General features: G+C 39.6%; 1 protein-coding gene across 3 annotated transcripts in view; it reads right to left on the minus strand.

Annotated features, from left to right (window-relative positions):
* The window catches only part of cemip (cell migration inducing hyaluronidase 1), a 128,077-nt gene that overhangs the window by 40,715 nt on the left and 67,939 nt on the right, over positions 1-19,423 (minus strand). For all 3 annotated transcript variants that reach the window (XM_059527301.1, XM_059527311.1, XM_059527319.1), the window contains 3 exons: positions 17,476-17,597; positions 16,667-16,814; positions 14,441-14,632 (listed from right to left, as the gene is read on the minus strand). In XM_059527301.1, the coding sequence (XP_059383284.1) occupies positions 14,441-14,632; positions 16,667-16,814; positions 17,476-17,597 (462 nt within the window). The remainder of the gene's footprint in view (positions 1-14,440; positions 14,633-16,666; positions 16,815-17,475; positions 17,598-19,423) is intronic.

Consider the following 19,423-nt stretch of genomic DNA (forward strand, 5'->3'; position numbering starts at 1 on the left):
GGCCAAAAGAGACAAATAAAAAGAGTGTGAAGTTTAGAAAACAACCACAAAGTCTAACTAACTAGCACAGAACAAGAGTTCCTTTTCAGGAACTCGAGCTGCGTCGAAACGCTTTTGGGGAACGTCCCTGACGAGACCGACTCTGAATATCGTGTGCAATCAGTCCATCGGAAAGGCGTGACGTCACGGGCGGGGTGACGTAGCGACCAGGAAGCTATAAAAGCACGTGCCGTGCAGCTGGCTTCAGCTTCGAATCTGTCAGCAAGCGCTCTGTGTGTGCATGTGCAAAAGTCTGTCTGTTGGTCCTATTTATTGTTGTCTGTCCCTTAGCTTAAAAAGATCGCTAAAACAGCTACAATATGCCTAAACAAAAGCAAAAGACCAAACATTTGAAGGGCGATTCCAAGCCGCGTTACAGACTGTGTGTTCCTCCCTGCACTCGCTACATTACGAGTGGGGATACACACATGCTGTGCGTGGCTTGCCTGGGATCGAAGCACGCTGAGTCGGCTCTCGAGGGGGCCGACTGCCCGCATTGTGAACGTTTGCCAATGCGGACGCTTCGATCCCGGAGGGCTCTCTTCGAGGAGGGAGCCTTTACCAGCGTTCCTCGCGGTGCTGGCCCCGCTTCTGCCGAGGCAGAGCGGCTGCTGCACTCGTGGGGCTCGCAGGTGGATCTGTCAGAAGGAATGGAGACGGGCCAGTCCTTATCTCCTTCCTCATCTGCCAGATCCGGCGCCCAAACCCTGGGTTCGGAAGCACGCTCGTCGGTTTCTTCCCCCCAGGGTGAGGGATCAGCTCTTCACCTCTCGTCCTCCGAGGAGGTCGATGTGGAGACTGTTGCTGGGGATTCGCCACCCCTGTCGCCCCAGTATGAGGAGCTGTTGGAGGTGGTCACGCGGGCAGTAGATAAATTAAAAATTGACTGGCCTGCTGAAAAACAGACTGAGCCGCAGAGAAGCAAATTAGATGAACGCTTTCTGCGGCCGCAGCAACCACCTCCACGTCGGAGCCTTCCATATTTTCCCGATCTCCATGACGAGTTATCGAGATCGTGGAAACACCCGTATTCGACCCGCCTCTTTGGCCCTGATTCACTATACTATGGCAACGTGATGGGGCTGGGAGAGCATGGTTATAGAGCGATGCCACGGGCTGAACAGACGCTCGCGAGCTATCTGTCACCCGGTTCGGCCTCGTCTCTAAAGGCTCCGACATTGCCCACTAAGCCGCTTCGAGTTACATCATCGCTAGTGGGCAAAGGTTATGTGGCAGCAGGTCAGGCTGGGGCGTGCCTTCATACTATGGCAGTCCTGCAAGCTTATCAGGCTGACCTGCTGAGAGATGTCGATGAGGGGGAGGGGATTAAGTCTGAGGAGATTGAAGAACTCAGGAAGACCGCTGATCTCTCCCTCCGCGCCACTAAGGAGACCGCTCGCGCAATTGGGCGGTCTATGGCAGCTTTAGTGGCCGCGGAGAGGCATTTGTGGCTGACCCTGTCAGAAATTAAAGAACGGGACAGGGTCTGCCTCCTGGACGCCCCGCTTCAAGCCTCGGGCCTGTTCGGCGACACAGTTAATACTGTCGTCGACAGGTTCCAGGAGGCGCACAAGCAGGCGGCGGCGTTCCAGAGTTTCCTCCCTCGTCGCTCTCGTGGTACATCTGGGCGGGAGATGACCACGCCACATACCGGCTCCTCACACCGGGTAGCGCAAAAACAGAGCGTCGCCACTCGTGCTCCCCCACGTCGGGACCGAGGGCAACGACGCTCTGAGTCGGGGGCTTCTAGGGCGAAAGCCGATTTAAGATCTGTCATCGAAGCCCGGAAGTCCTCGACGAAACGATCCTGACGCCAGGATCCAGAGGGTAGCCCCTGCTGGGGTAGAGCGCGGTTCACCTCATTACACGGTGCCCCTCTCACCTCAGTACCCTCAGGAGGTCGGTCTGCCAACCCTGCCAGAGTTTCAGGGCGCAGCGGCCTCCAGCGAGCACCACTCCCAGTTACTTCCGCCCGTGACCGTAGCGGAGCTGGGATGCTCGCCGCCCCTTCGGGGGCCTCTTACACCAGAGGTCAGTCTCGAGAGACTGATTCCCTTAGTAGATTATTTAGCAGCGTGGAAGCTACTGCCAAATGTATCTCAATGGGTCCTGCGTACAATAGAAAGAGGCTATTGCATTCAGTTCGGTCATCCACCACCGAAGTTCAACGGGGTTACACCGACTGTGGTCGGCCCCCAGCAGGCTCTGGTTATGGAACAAGAAGTGAATACCCTATTAAGGAAGGAGGCCATCGAGGTGGTCCCTCCTCTAGACAGGGAATCCGGATTTTACAGCCGGTATTTCATAGTTCCAAAGAAGGATGGGGGGTTGCGTCCGATCCTGGACTTGCGTCTCCTGAACCGCTCAGTTATGTCACTGAAGTTCAAGATGCTCACTGTCAACCAGGTTGTAGCTCAAATCAGATCCGAGGACTGGTTTGTCACAATAGATCTCAAAGATGCATACTTCCACATATCCATCCTTCCACAACACAGGAAGTTTCTGAGGTTCGCTTTCGGGGGCAAAGCTTATCAATATCGAGTACTTCCCTTTGGCCTCGCACTCTCACCCCGCACGTTCACGAAATGTATGGATGCGGCTCTGGTATCCCTCCGTATGCAGGGCATCCGCATTTTAAATTATATCGACGATTGGTTGATCCTAGCTCAATCAGAGCAGATGGCGGCTCGACATCGAGATGTCGTTCTCGCACACATGGGGGAGCTGGGTTTGAGACTAAACGCCAAGAAGAGTGTACTTTCTCCAGTTCAGAGAACCACCTATCTAGGCGTAGTGTGGAATTCGGCCACGATGCAGGCACGCTTGTCTCCTGCTCGGATCGAGTCGATCCTCACATCAGTCGAGAGAGTCAAAGAAGGCCAGTCACTCACTGTCAAACAATTCCAGAGATTGTTAGGGCTGATGGCAGCTGCGTCCAACGTGATACCTTTTGGCCTGCTGTACATGAGACCCCTACAGTGGTGGCTCAAGTCCAAGGGTTTTTCCCCGAGGGGAAGTCCACGTCGAGTTATCAAGGTCACGCGGCGGTGCCTTCGTGCCTTAGACATGTGGAGGAAACCTTGGTTCTTGAATCAGGGCCCGGTGCTGGGAGTTCCTTGTCGCCGTGTAACGCTAGCGACAGATGCGTCCCTCACCGGTTGGGGTGCGGTCATGAGTGGCCACCCTGCCCGCGGTCTGTGGAGTGGTCGCCATCTAACATGGCACATCAATTGCCTAGAGATACTAGCGGTCTATCGAGCATTGAAATATTTCCTCCCGGACCTGAGAGGTCACCATGTGTTGGTGCGCACCGACAACACATCAGTGGTCTCTTATATCAATCACCAGGGGGGTCTGTGTTCGCGCCCCTTGTACAAGCTGGCACACCAGATCCTTCTGTGGTCCCAGGGCAAGCTCCTCTCGATCAGAGCAGCGTATATTCCTGGGAGATTGAATGTGGGAGCAGACATACTGTCGAGACAGGGGCCGAGGCCCGGGGAATGGATGCTTCACCCCGAGGTGGTGAAGCAGATATGGAGAGTATTTGGTACAGCTCAGGTGGACCTCTTTGCGACTCAGGAGACATCGCAATGTCCCCTCTGGTTCTCTCTAGTTCATCCAGCTCCTCTGGGACTGGACGCTATGGTACAGACCTGGCCGAGGCTTCGTCTGTGCGCTTTTCCCCCTATCGCTCTGCTCCCGCGAGTTCTGGCGAGAGTACGCCGGGACGGGGCCCGTCTACTACTAGTAGCCCCGTTCTGGCCGGGCCGAGTATGGTTCTCAGATCTAGTCTCGCTCCTCGACGGCTCTCCGTGGGAGATACCGATCAGGACAGACCTACTCTCACAGGCGCAGGGCACGATAATTCACCCTCGCCCGGAGTTGTGGAGGCTGTGGGTGTGGCCCCTGAGGGGGCACAGCTGTTAGCAGCCGGTCTCTCAACCGAGGTTGTTGAGACCCTACTCCAATCCAGAGCTCCCTCTACGAGGAAACTGTACGCCCTGAAGTGGAAGCTCTTCACTTCATGGTGCAGAGACCGCCAGCTTGACCCAGCAGACTGCCCAGTTGGTACAGTTCTGGAGTTTTTACAAGCCAGGCTCTCTGCGGGGTTATCCCACTCCACCTTAAAGGTTTACGTGGCGGCCATAGCTGCTTTCCACGTCCCTTTCAATGGTCAGTCAGTGGGTAGACACCCCCTAGTTACACGTTTCCTCCGCGGTGCGCTGAGGCTGAGACCTCCAGTACGATCCCGTGTTCCCCCCTGGGATTTGGTTGTGGTTCTAGAGGCTCTTTGTAAAGCTCCATTCGAGCCTATACAAGATATCTCAGATAGACATCTGACACTTAAAACTGCCCTATTACTGGCAATCACCTCACTAAAGAGAGTTGGAGATCTTCAGGCCCTTTCGGTGGCCCCTACCTACTTAGACTTTGCCCCTGGTATGGCCAAAGCATTTTTATACCCTCGAGCGGGTTACGTTCCGAAGGTTCCCTCTGTTACACCACAGCCTATCGTACTGCAGGCCTTCTGTCCTCCTCCCTTTCGGGAGCACGACCAAGAGAAGCTAAACTGTATGTGTCCAGTGCGAGCACTGGACGCATACGTCCACAGAGCTGCCCTGTGGAGAAAATCAGACCAATTGCTTGTTTGCTACGGTCCTTCTAACAAGGGTTCTCCTGCCACCAAGCAGACCCTTAGTCGTTGGATAGTCGAGGCTATCAACCTCTCCTATGAGTCCTCTGGTCTTCCCCCCCCTTTGGGGGCCAAGGCTCACTCTACTCGGAGTATGGCGGCCTCCAAGGCCTTCTCAGCAGGTGTGTCCCTCTTGGACATCTGCAACGCTGCGGGGTGGTCCACGCCCTCCACATTTGTCCGATTTTACGATCTTGACATGCGAGCCACGCCGGGCTCTTCTGTCCTCTCGTCTTAGCTGTGCTCTTTTGACTACACACTAGGCAGGGATTTGGAAGTCTGGCAGCGTTGGCACATCGTTCCCCAAAAGCGTTTCGACGCAGCTCGAGTTCCTGAAAAGGAACGTCCCAAGGTTACGTATGTAACCCTAGTTCCTTGAAGGAACGAGACGCTGCGTCGCAGAGCCATACTCCCGGCACCCCTGCCGGCGCTTGCTTCCCTACTCGAAGCTGAAGCCAGCTGCACGGCACGTGCTTTTATAGCTTCCTGGTCGCTACGTCACCCCGCCCGTGACGTCACGCCTTTCCGATGGACTGATTGCACACGATATTCAGAGTCGGTCTCGTCAGGGACGTTCCCCAAAAGCGTTTCGACGCAGCGTCTCGTTCCTTCAAGGAACTAGGGTTACATACGTAACCTTGGGACGTTTTCCTGCATACACAAGCATGCATCTCAGAAAAACCTGCTCCCATTAGGTGGCATGTTCATATGACGGACAGTTTTTCAGATTCAATCATTCATTAGTGACACCAAGTGACATTGTTGTACAACAACTGAGATCAGCAAACTGGCAGTACAGGCAGAAAACTGTCACACAATATGACGACAAACAATTACTAGACTTTTCTGGAAGAGTGTGTGAGTGGTGCTTTTCTGTTCAAAACAAAAGGCATTTTTGGTGGCTGTCAACATAATGAAATAAAGTAGAAACATTGATTACATGGATATTAGCATTTAAAATAAAAATAACTTTGTTCAGCTTCCCAAAAGAACCCAGCGTTACATGATCAGTGGATGCGGTTTATTTTTCTTTTGCAAGTGTGTTGTTTATAAACAAAGCCCAGTTTGATGCTGGATTTGCACATCGTTTGATACTGAAAGATGAAGCGGTCGTAGCTATAAAAGATAAAGACGAGAATATTTTTATTTAACTTATTTAGAATTTTTAATATGCAAAAATAAGATTTCTAATCACACACATTTGTTAATGTCAGATTTTTTTTTGCACTTTTCATATTACAAACAACTAAACAGATTTTAATTTAATATGCATAAACAATAAAGAAACATAAAAAGCATAATATTGAATGCTATAAATGGCAAGAATCACTAATTTTCTGCAGAATTAAATTTTTTATGCTTTTCTAATATATAGATACATATTAATTATTCCTGTAGCTTAAATGGTATTAGAAATGTAAAGGATGCAGGTTTGATTACCAAGGAATGCATGTACTGATAAAATGCACAGCCTGAACACACTATACTGTAAGTCACTTTAGATTAATAATAATAATAATAATAATAATAATAATGTATTTCTTTGTTTGTTTGAATAAATTGCATTGGAATCTGTCATACCTATAATTTATAAATGGGCTTATATAAAATGCAAATATATATATATATAATAAAAATATTATAAGGAATAAATAAAACCTAAAGAAGTCGGTGACTACTCGGATAGAGATCTGTCATAGTTAAAATTTATAAATGGCCTTTGACCTTTGACAGGTAAAATAATTATTCCTGTGAAAATTGGAACAATGGAATTTTTTTGTCAAATGTAAGTGGATGAAGTTTTAGCTTCAGTGATTAAGTTCGATTTAATTTAATTTTGTGCTGTAATTCTTTGATGACTTTGACAACTCTTGGCATTTAAAAATAGATGAGCTATCTTTTACTATCACACAATTAAAAAAAAAAAAGAGATTGCTTGATCTTCAATTATGTGTCCTCTTTTAAGTATTTAGTTGCTTTGATATGCAAAAGATCTGCAAAGAAAGACATAAAGCACTGGCCTTTGTTCCCAGGCATTCTGTGCTTGATTGAAATGGAAAGGTGGATTAATTATTCAGAACATAAAAAAACATACATTTAAAAAGCCACACACAGTCTTGTTCAACAGAAAGAAAACGGGACAGAGCTGACATTAGAAATAAAGAGACAGTGTCTGAAAAGAGGAACCACCTTGCTATTACTTAACAGGAGCAATTATGCTGATGTCCCACAACATAATGTATGGAAAGAGGAAAAGTCTCTTTGGAAAATCCTCAATGAGAAAGTAAAATATTAAAGCAAAACTGCTTATTAAAATATGGCAATGACATGCAAAGTAACCAAGCTGGCTAATTCCTCAACAGCATGCTTTACCATATAATATAGGCTTCTTATATATATTTTGCTTAATATAGTAGGCTATTTGGGGTATAAAACTTTTTTTTTCTGCAGAAATAGGTGTTATGAAGAATCACACCCTTCCTAGGCTCTCTAAACAGCAAAAAAAGAACCTGAGCGCAGACTGTTCATGTTTCCATCAGGAAAACTTTGCTGACTTGCTGATAAGTTTTGAAAAGTACGCTTTGGAATGTTTTGGAAAAATGTTGAAGCTATTGGGAGGTGTTCTAATTGCTACAAATGCTGCGTTTCATTCAAAGTCTGTGAAAAATTATGTGGAATATTCCGGTCTCATATTTCAACAACAAAAAAAGAAAACGTTCCATTGCTCAACAGTTAATAAATTGGAATATAGCATTTGCTTTAGAGATGTTTGGATATCAACAACTTCATTCCTTGGGTTGCATTACAGGAAGATTCTAAATTAGAATCTTTTTAGTAACCATGGTGATTTCAGTTAAAATGCCAATTAGAACACTGAACTTTTCATATTTTGAAGATGGCACTTTTTTGTTAAATGGCCTTTCGCAGACAAATTGCAAAGGATCAACAATGCAGTTAACATTTGTTTCCATCCCTGCAGGTTTTTTATTTTTATTTTTATCATGGTCAGGTCTTTATTCAAGCTTTTGGTCACACTGTTTTCTTTCAATAAGCACAGGTTTTTATTTCTTTTTGGAACTGATTGAGTATAGTCCTCATTGATTTGAGCTAATGCATCTCAGTGAACATTGCCAAAACTATCCACAGATAATGCCCTTTCCGCTCAGAAACTGAGGTGCATAAGCTCAGAGCAATGAGGACCGCCTAATCTGTTCCAAAAAGAAATACAAAACCTGTGCTAATTGAAAGAAGGCATGTTGACAATTCAAGACTTGGTGATAATTTAGCATAATGAGGGATTCACAAGGAATCTTTAAAAGGCTGGTAATTTTTGATAGAAACATCAATTTAGGTCAAATATTTTCAGCACAGCGCCAGAGTTAAAGGTGATTTCTCTTTTTCTCTCTGTTAAAATATATCCAGAATGGCCCTTTTCCGAGTTGAATGAAACACGGCAGCCCAGCGGAAGTTATCAAAATGGCAAATGTCGCTAACAGTGTCATTAAACGATTACAGACAACGTGGAACCTTCATACACTTTATGCAGACATCTGTAATGATTTTAAGAGCAAAACATCTTAAGTGAATCTTGATTCTGTCTGGTTTAATTTTCTGCCTGGCATGCATCAGTAAAAACACTGGAGAAAAAAAGCAGATTGTTTGAGGTAGAGTTGAGCGCTGGAGTGATGGGATCTGTCAGCAGTCCTAAGTCACTGCACAAATAATAAGGGCAAATTGTTAAAAGAATGTGAAAGTACATTGTGTCCTTTCTGCGTGCAGAACGCTTGCTTGTGTTTAGTATGAGCAGGTAATGGGAGACTGTTCAAACCACAACATCTTCAGAGAGAGCAATTATCTGTGAGATTTGGAAGTTGACTGCAGACGTGCTTATTTTGCATAATTATTTAACTGAAATATGATTAATTCAAATCCTATTGCTTGTAGTAATGCAACGCAGCAACAAAGTATTAATCCTTTCTGTCATGTGGTCCATTAAAAATATTTAAACCATTAAAATGTAAATTAAACTGAGAAGAAACATGCATAAGGCTTGTTTTAGAGAGCATATCCTGAATGAAGTTTATTTTTCCTACCTTATTTCCAGATGGGAAATTGTAGTAGATACTAAGAATTGAATCTTGAACTTATCTTGAATTATGTTAATGTTTCCTAACCCATAGCGTTTTTTCATATTTAGAGGCACAGTTCACCCAAAAATGAAAATGTGTTCACCCTCAGGCCAAATGGAGAAATGTTGCATTACATCACTTGCTCACCAATGGATCCTCTGCAGTGAATGGGTGCCGTCAGAATGAGAGTCCAAACAGCTGATAAAAACATCACAATAATACACACCAATCCAGTCCATCAGTTAATATCTTGATAAGACAAAATCTGCATGTTTTTCATTCTGACGGCACCCATTCACTGAGGAGGATCCATTGCTGAGCAAGTGAAGTAATGCTACATTTCTCCAAATCTGTTCTGATGAAGAAACTCTTTTACATCTTAGATGGCCCGAGAGTGAGTAAATGTTCAGCAAATATTCATTAGTTAAAGTATAAACCTTATTAAAAATGTATATTAAAAAAATAAAAATAGACAACACACACATATACACATTAGTTCCAAAAACTAGATCGAAGACAACCTCCTTATCAAAGGAGTGAGAAAAATCCTGATTATAGATATATAGATCTAGACGTATAGAATATAGAATATAGTTCCATTACAGTGAGAAGTCGAAAAATGCAACAAATGCATGCACAAGACTGCAAATACAGTGACTTTGTGTCAATATGCTTCTTCTAAATCCCTTATGAAATCCATACCTGCCTTAATTCAACCCAACAGCTGCATCAGCAAACAGAAAAGTGTCTTTATGTGTATGGAATTCAGATTTAAATAAGCCGCTCTTTATCCAGAGATACACCATTTGCAAATAACTGAAGCAGTGAGTTTAAAGAGATTTGTAAAACATCTTGTCCAAGTTTGTCCACTATTGCTGGGTGAATTCAAATTTCTACAGACCTCACAATAAGCATAGTGTACTACAGTTATCAAAACAGTGGATTTTACCATGGTAGATATGAATTAGCCAATGCACTGTATGCATACATAAGTAATATTTATAATAGGCCTAATCTATCACAATAAAATGTGGCTGTTTTTTTCCTTAACTTAAAATAAAGGATTTTCTGAGGAATCTGGTTGAAGACAGATGTTTAATGCAGCATAACATCAAATCTGTTTTACTTCATTTAAACATATAACTTATGATATTCTGAATAAAGATTCCGAATAAAATAGGTTCTACCACCATCGTTCAGTTTTACAGTGCACCTGAGAAGCAGCATTTCAGCCATTGTTTCAAAACAGAAAGTAGTCCTTCACTACCAGAAGTGAGTGAGCCAAAGGTGACTGTGTCAGGGGAAAAACTCCCTAGACAGCAGGTTTGATGAGCAAGAAACCTTAGGAGGAACCAAGACTCTGCTTCAGAAAGAAAAGCATCTCTCCTCTCAGCAGAGTAAATCCTGCAGTCACTGCTTCTCTGCTTTGACAGAGAGAAGGTTTGCTAGCAAATATCTCAGTCTTGGGTACAATAAAGCAAGCTAATAGGAGAAAAAAACTAGAGAATGTGATTGCTATCGTTTTGGCTCTTGCTTTAAGAACTGGGATGCTCATTTTAGCAAAATGGGAAAAATGGCACAAAGCCAAGAAACATCTTAGATCACACCATCCTATAGCAAATTGAGCAACTTAACAAGAGGAGCAATTGTTAAAGAAATGAACAAGACAGCGGCTACAACCCTGACAGAAGTGCAGAGCATATTGGATGAAAAGAGAGAAGCTATCCAAACTTCACCCATTGTTCCAACACTTTAAAAGAGATTCTGGTCAAGAGCAGTTAAAGAAGTGACTTCTGGGAGAGGCTAACATTAAGACAAACCTGAAGTTTGCTACATGACATCTGACAAAACCGACAATCTTTTGCAGTCTGATGGCACTAACTCTAAACATTTTGGTCTGAAAGTGAAGTACTATATTTAGTGCAAAGCAAACCGCCCACGAAACACCATTCTGAACCAACCAGCATCATGGTCAGCAACCAGAGAAATGCTTTCAGGGCAAAATCATCCTTCAGCAGCACAATGACCTATGCTCGGCTTCAAAACATATACTGGAGCTAAATCTACTGCCTTCAAAAACAAGCTAAAACTGTCATATTCATAGACATTTTTGTTTTAGTTTTTTTTGAGGGAAAGTAATGCTTTTATTTAGCAAGGGTGCATTAAATTGAATTAAAGTGAAATTAAAGACATTTATAATGTTACAAATTGTTTTATTTCTGAATATATTTCTGAACTTTCTATTCATTAAATCCTTATGAAAAATTGTTTCGCAGTTTCCACAAAAATATGAAGCAATAAAAACAATTGATAACAATCAGAAATGTTTCTCATGCAGCACATCAGCATATTAGAATGATTTCTGAAGGATCATGTGACACTGAAGACTAGAGTATTGATGCTGAAAATTCAGCGTTGCATCACAGGAATTGAATTATTAATGTTTTCTTCTTCTTTTCAATCTTACCCACCATAATGTTTTTATTCTAAATATATTAATATATATCTGATAGGTAAATATATGATAGGTAAAAATTGATAGTACCTGAACGTACTGTAAGTCGCTTTGGATAAAAGCGTCTGCTAAATGCATAAATTTAATTTAATTTAATTTAATTTAATTTAATTTAATTTAATTTAATTTAATTTAATTTAATTTAATTTAATCTATCTATCTATCTATCTATCTATCTATCTATCTATCTATCTATCTATCTATCTATCTCTCTCTCTCTATATATATATATATATATATATATATATATATATTTCAGGTTTAGTAAAAAGCTCAGTCAACAGCATTTGTGTCATAATGTTAAATAGTTTAGACTCGCACCTAAAAATGTACCTCCTTTTTTTTTTTTTTTTTTTTATTATAACAGCAACTAAGTTGCTAAATTGTTTACTTTTTTTAAAGACAACTTAAACCAGAAAAGTCAAAGGGTCAGATTTACTAACAGTGCCAACGCAAACTATTTTTTGCCATTAAAAAAAACTACTGTCAGGATTTACTAAAGACATGCAAAGAATAATTACAGAGGAAAAAGCATCAACAGTTATTTTTGATAGTCAATATTTGACCCCCCCCCAAAAAAGCATTTTGTGACTGTGTTGTTAGTATTCTATACACACCCGATTATCAATGGCTCTGCTTGTGTACATCTTTGAATTGCACATTGTCAGTAGATAATCCGCTCCCATCTGCATATCATTGTGATCTCACACAAATTTGTCCTGTTTAGTAAATCTGACCCTAAATGGTAACCAATGTGCCTATTGGGCATCACTTGTATTGAACCCAGAACATTGCTGGAAATACATAACTGAATGTTTTTTTTTTTTTTTACTAATGTCATTGCACTACATTCTGGAATTTGTTTCCAAAAACGATCCACAAAAAATTGCCAAAAAGAAGTTACAAAATGGCCCATATGAAACACGTCTATGATGCATTAAAATGCTTCCTATGTAGGCGGCTCAAGAGATTTTGAAACAGAGCCTATTAAATAGTTTGACAAAAGGTTAGTATTCTGGAAAGGCCCAGCTAGACTTCACAGGCTTCAATCCAATTGAATTTGTGGTATGACTTGCTGAAATTGCAGTCCACTGATGCGCTACATCTAATTTGGAGAAAATTATTTTAGCATTAAAATCAGGAGGTGAAGCAGGAAAAAATTCAAAGGAATTCAACAGAGGAAATGCTTTCCGCAGATTCTGAACGTCAGCCATTGTTGATTAAAATTCCTGAATAAAATTAAACCAAAGGAAGATAAACACAGGTCAGCTTTAAACAGAATGAAAAGTCACACACACACACACACACACACACTTCAGCCTCAAAGTTCTCTAGAACAGTTATCTTTGCTTTTGAATGTGATATGCTTTCCTGAATCTGATGTAAGACATTCCAAACCCTGGGAGAATGAGGATGAAGGGATTTTTACAAGGCATTTTTTTTTAATTCGAACACTTTTGCGCCTGTGCGGAAGTGTTTCTCTAACTGCTGGGACTCTACATTTTTTCTGATGCAAAATTTCATCTAATGCCTCCATTCACCTAGTTTTTGTGAATTGACATGATGAAATCCTGTTGACAGCACTGAAGTGTCACAGACAAAGACGGCAATCAGCTCGCTGTTATTTCAGCCATACTTTACTGTTTCTGTGTGTTTATGTAAGTGCGGAGTAATATTAATCAGCAACGTGTAGAATTATTTTGTGTAGGTACTTTTAATTATTAGTGGTGCTTGCTAATTCAAAGTTTACTCATTAAAATAATTAAAATAATTAAATAATTCATAACTGTGCATTAAAATATGCAAAAAGCTAAGGTTCATCACTGCATAGAATTTGTAAACAATACTTCATTTCTGAACAGGGTGTCTATACACAAAAGTGGGTAGTGGTCAACCAAATTTTTATTTGTTAATTTTTTTTTAAATCAATAGAGAGCAGAATGGCTGATGGCTGATACAAGGTTGATATATATGATGTCACATCATTTAATTTAAATTAGTGCTGTCAAATGATTAATCACAAGTTTTTTTTAATAGTTTTTAAAAGTTTACATAATATATATGTGTGTGCTGTATATTTTTATTCTAAATACAAACACATGCATGTATATATTTATGAAAAAATATGTTATGTTTATATATTAAATATATTTATATATAATATAAAATATAAGAATATAAAAATAAATGTATATACATGCAAAATATTTTCAAAATATATACTGTATGTGTGTGTATTTACATATATATAAATATATATATATATTCACATAATAATTTTAAATTTGATTTATTAAAATTCATTCAGTCATGAAAATGTATACATTAAAAAGAATCTGTAAAATGAACCATTCTTTAAAGACTTTTTCTCAGAATTCTGAATTTATTATTATTTTTTTTTAAATTTAAAGATAATTTAAACATTTTATCTCACAATTCTAATATATATATTTTTTTTCTTTTTGCAATTCTGACTTTTCTTCTCCACTTAATAATCACTTAATAATCAGTAAGATATTCATAATTCTCTACCTCATACTGACAGTGTCACAACCTGTTTGCACATTCGCCTCTTGTACACATTCCTGTTGTTCTCAATAATTAAGATAACAGTATACTTTCATGCCCATTTTATTTTCTATTATATATGTAATTCTACAGTATACACTTTATTTTATATTTTATTCTCTTATTTTTTATTGTTTATTTTTTTTTTTTATTCTTTTATGACTCACATTTCACTGCTGGTTATATATTCTCCTTTTCTGATATACAGTTCTGTCTAATAATTTACTATCAGAACTGTTAAACAGAAACAGTAAATTAATGAAGAGATTGGAAGCTCGATGTACTCAGATGCGGGTGTTCTCAGCACTGTCAAAATAAATGTCACACTTCCAACACATTGGCCAAATAGAAAACGTATCGGCCAATGCGATAATTCAAAACTCCCAAATGTCAAGCGATATATCGGCCGACATTCACACATTCGATGCAGTACATGGATCTGAAATTCTGCATTGCTTTACACTTTTAGTGAGGAGTTTCAAAGCTATAACTGACCTTCCACTTTGATCTGGTTCCTCGTGCAGGAAGGACAAGGCAAGATGCTGAACTCCTCAGCCTGGTGCATGGAGTAATCTGTGCTGGCCACCACAATCCTGTCGCCGAATGTCCAACCCTGGGGTTCGTCCGCGAGCTCCAGAATACTGCAGTTCGACACGGTATCTATAGAGATGGAGGCCTGTGGACGCACTGTTGAAAGACACAACGCACACATATTTAGCATGCACATATGGTCAATAACTGTCATGCCCTATAAAAAGATTTATAAGCGTTGTTAGTCTAATCTGATCTAAGAGCCATTAAAGATGCATAAAACACATGTGTGCATGAGCTGCATTTAATCTCATATTGTATTTTATACACGACCAGTCAAAAATTGAAAGAAACGTTTGATCTCGTTTGTAATTAAATGATTGATAGATGATCCCCTTAAACCAATTTTACTCATAAATCAAATCGGGAAGGAGACATTTAATGAAAGTAAAGTCACTGAGAGATACAAGGTTACATGATGACACGGTCGTGTTTTACATGTCAACTTTAATGGGTACGTTATTCTTACATTTATGCATTTGGCAGGTGCTTTTATCCAAAGCATCTTGCAGTTTATTCAAGCAATACTTTTCATATGTGTTTCTTAAGAGTTACTAGGGCATCTTTTATGTATTTGTATCCCCTAAAAGAAGAACTGAACACATTAAATCTGAAGTAATGAATATTGAAAGTATTATTAATCATATTTTTATCATGCATTCCTTGTTAAGCATGAGAAAATACATCAAATAAGTTCACATAATGGCCACGATCTGTCATAATGTGACTAGAATTTTTCGAAATGTCTTTCAAAGCAAAGGCAAACCAGATGGTGAAAATTTCAAGCTATGGCATCATGTTACACGAATGGTATATTATCAACTAGCCTGGGCAGAATTTTTTAGACAGACAGTGGTTTGGATTAACAGAAACCAATTTTAACCAAAAATCAAGATGTTCTGATCCATTTTGTGGAAATATTTGGCTGAACATTCCAACACTTTGGGAATTTCAGTGACCTCTGAGTTCTCTTAAAATCATTGACAGGAGGAGCGCAAAATGTGTCACTTAGAGGATGTGGACCTGCAATCTTTGAGAGAGTCTAACTTTGATTGACAATAAAGTGTCAGTTTTGGTGCACTCATGCTCTCCTGATTATGTTTAGCGGAATAAAAATCAATTTGGAAAGTAGAGCTGGTAGTATATTTCCGAAGCTTTCTCATCCATTTTTGTCTAAATATAGGCCGCAAAGTGCATACTTTATTCGACAAGTGGAAGAGCCCAAATTGTTTGTAAACAGCTGACATATAGCAGAAATTGTCAGAGAGGCCAGAGACGAGCCGTTGAAGTGGAACTTATCACAAATCACTTCTAAAGGACGTTTTGACCAAATAGTTACTTTTGACTGAAATTACTTCACAAATTCCACATCGACGTCTTAAAGCAAACATCAAATGTCATGCACAGAACATATAATTCACGATCTGATGTGTTTATGAGCAAGAGCAGGACATTTAAGAAAATAAAGGATGGGATGGGGCAGGCCAGGATGGGACTTTATCAATCAAAAAGGAAAGAAATGCCAAAAAAAGAGAAAATATTATCCCCAAAAATAAAACAAAATAAAATAAGTGCCCAAACCTAAATTAAGGATCAAAGGCACAGAAAATTTGATGGATCTATAAATACAAAAGTTAATGAGTGATGAAAGTCTCAAGTACAAGCAACTGTCAAGCATGGATTCATTTATTAACTTTTGCGATTGGATTAATTTGATTTGATCTGTACAGGGATATTTTCATCCATCCTACCCACATTTTTGGCTTTTGGTTTATCCATTGAAAAATGTAGCAAAGGGAGCTGCATGGAAAAAGATAAGCACTAAGCCATTTTATGCATTATAACTATACAATTATACAATTATAACTGCATAATTATTATAACAATTATAAATGCATTTCCAAATGTTTGTTAAGACAAAGGTAAGCAGCTGTGCCACTTGACCCCATGCATAAAGAGATATGCATACTGCTGCTATTGACTTTCATTGTATGCAAAATAGCATGGTGCATTATACCTAAAATATCCAATTGTGTTCTCTTGAACAGAGTTATAAAGGTTTGAAGTGTCATGAGTAACTGATAGAAAAGAGTTTCTCCGGAAGCCATAAGCAGACTGCTTCAAACATACCGAGTTTGCCGCACAGGAAACGCACATGGTAGTTGTGGCAAATCCCATCCACCTGCTCTTTGTTGAGGCACACAAAGCCATAGTTTCTGTCAAACTTGGAGAAGACTTCTCCTGTCATGTTGGCAGGGATGCCGTCAAGAGTTTCAGCCTGAAGGCAAAGGAAGAGATTTTTAAATACAGTGAAATTCTCTCACATACACTACTGTTTAAAAGTTTGGGTCACTAAGATTCTTTTTTTTCCAAGAATTGAATTCTTTTATTTGACAAAGAAGCATTAAAATTATTAAAAGTAACAGGACTTTTATAATGTTACAAAATATTTTTATTTTAAATAAATGCTGTTCTTTTGAACTCTGTTAAATCAAGGAATCCTCAAGAAACCTTTTCACAAAAATATGAAGCAATAAGTTTCAAGAATGACAATAATAAGAAACGTTTCTTGAGTAGCAAATCAGCATATTAGAATGATGATGTAACACTGAAGACTGGAGAAATGATGCTGAAAATACAGCTTTGATCACAGGAATAAATTATGTTTTAAAACATATTCAAATAGAAAATCATTATTTTAATTTGTGTAAAAATATAAGCATTTAATAATTTAGTTAAGTACACTCTCAGAAGAAAGGTAAAAAGCTATTATTTGGGCTGTACCCTAATGGTTAAAAAAGCTAAATCGTACATCTTTGCACCTTATTTACCCATAAAAGATGCATATTAGTAGCTTTTGAAAAGGTACCACCCTAGTAACAGTTTAGTGCCTTTTTTCAGAGAGTGTGTATGTAGTACCTTAGTATTCGTTTGTTTACCTCAATATCAAGAGGGTTACTGCACAGACGCTCTGGAAAAGCTTTGTGGAGGTCAGTCAGTTTCTCCCAGTCACCTGACCCCCTCTCGTCATCGCGGTCAAACCATTCAGTCCATTCGGCCTCTAAAAAACCACACAAACAGACACAGCGATTAAAGCGCTGCCACCCCCCAGTGCTGCCCCACAGACAGGCTCTCTGTAGATATATTAGTCTCATTTACATCTTTAATCTTCCTGTTTTGCAATTCTGCCTGTCAAAGCCTATTTATGCAGAGATAATTGCAGTTCACCCTCCATGTTTTGTCGTCTGCATTGCCAGACCTACAGGGAATTCAGCCTACTTTTGTTGCATTGCATTCAAATCAAACCAAACAAAAAAAAAGACAACTCTGCCATGCAATCGAGAAGATGTTCGTCCTTCACTCTCCGCTGCAATCAGGGCACAAATCTCAAGTGTTCTTGCTGTTCGGGGGATACTTGAAAATGATTAGGAGCTATAACAAATTAAAACGAGCCCTTCAATGCAAAAGAGCTCTCAGAAGCCACTTCAAGAGTGTAGAGGGAAATTTACTGTGTATGTGAACTTGTGGGAAGTGAACTGTTTTCATACTGTAGTGTTTGTTGTATATTAAATGACTTGCAAAATCATTCCATGCTAAGAGTTGCACTGTGTTGTTACATAAAAACTTTTTTATGGAATTTAGTGGAGTTCGTGAAAGCTGTCAAAACAAGTTGTTAGCATAGACATGGGGCAAAATATTAATGACTTAATATATTAATCTGATTTATCTTATTCACAGACAAAGGAGAGATATAGCAATATTTGTTACCTATAACACCATATATAATTTTCACAGTATGCACATTCTCTGTGTAGATGAATATATATGGTTATAACGTATATAAAACCCCATAATAAAATCTGTATATGTATATAATTAAATATGTAATGATTTTTATGGTATTATATGTAGCAACCATATGATGTCAATATATTTTTTGTTTGAAGGTAAAGTCATTTATAATTTTAGAAGAGAGTTCTCATTTTAATAAAATGTTTAAACTTTCTACTCATCGAAGAATCCTGAAAAAAATCATATGAGTAATGATGCTGAAAATTCAGCACTGCATCACAGAAATACATTACATTTTAAAATATGTATACAAAGAAAACTGCTATATAACATTGTAGTAATATTTCAGTTTATGCTGTATATTTGTTCAAATAAACAGCATTGGTGAGTGTATTTATTTAAGAAGCCCTTATACATACATAAACCCCACATTTTTCATAAACATTAACAAATCTTGCTGGCCCCAAACTTTTGAATAGTAGTGTATATCCAATAAAAGTTAACTTTTTATCAATGGTCTCAAAGCTAGAAGCATTTTATGGGCCCAGACTTGTTCCCAGAAATCCAAAATAAATTCCGCCCACTTTTCCCCATCTGTGCGCTGTAATCATACGGCAGGACTTTAATTCAACATCTAAATGAGTTCATTCTCTGCCCATAATAAGATCTTGCACACTTGTTAACTAAATTATCACTTTGGTGATGAACAAACAGATGGCATCTTCAGAATGGGGATGTTTTGTGCGACTGCGATTAGGCGCTGGTTGAGGATGTACAGGTGTAAGTGGTGGACTGGGTAATTAAGCTGCTGGGACTCGGGGGCGGACAGACAGACGACACGTGGATTGTGGGATATTGGGAGAGATACTTAGGGAGATTGAGAAATAGGAGGTGGAGAGGAACCAAATATAGCATGTTGGATCACTGTTTAACATTATTTACACATCAGGAGAAGACTCTTCAAGATTACTGTCAATTTAATGTTATATAATCTGCTTTTTACTAGTTTGTACTACATATTTTTTAGAAACCTGAATGCTGTACAGTTAAAATAAGATTTCTGTGTAATAAAGATTTGCAAGAATGAGTCCTTAC

Source organism: Carassius carassius, chromosome 3 (genome assembly GCF_963082965.1).
Source record: "Carassius carassius chromosome 3, fCarCar2.1, whole genome shotgun sequence".
In the NCBI taxonomy this organism is placed as follows: Eukaryota; Metazoa; Chordata; class Actinopteri; order Cypriniformes; family Cyprinidae; genus Carassius; species Carassius carassius.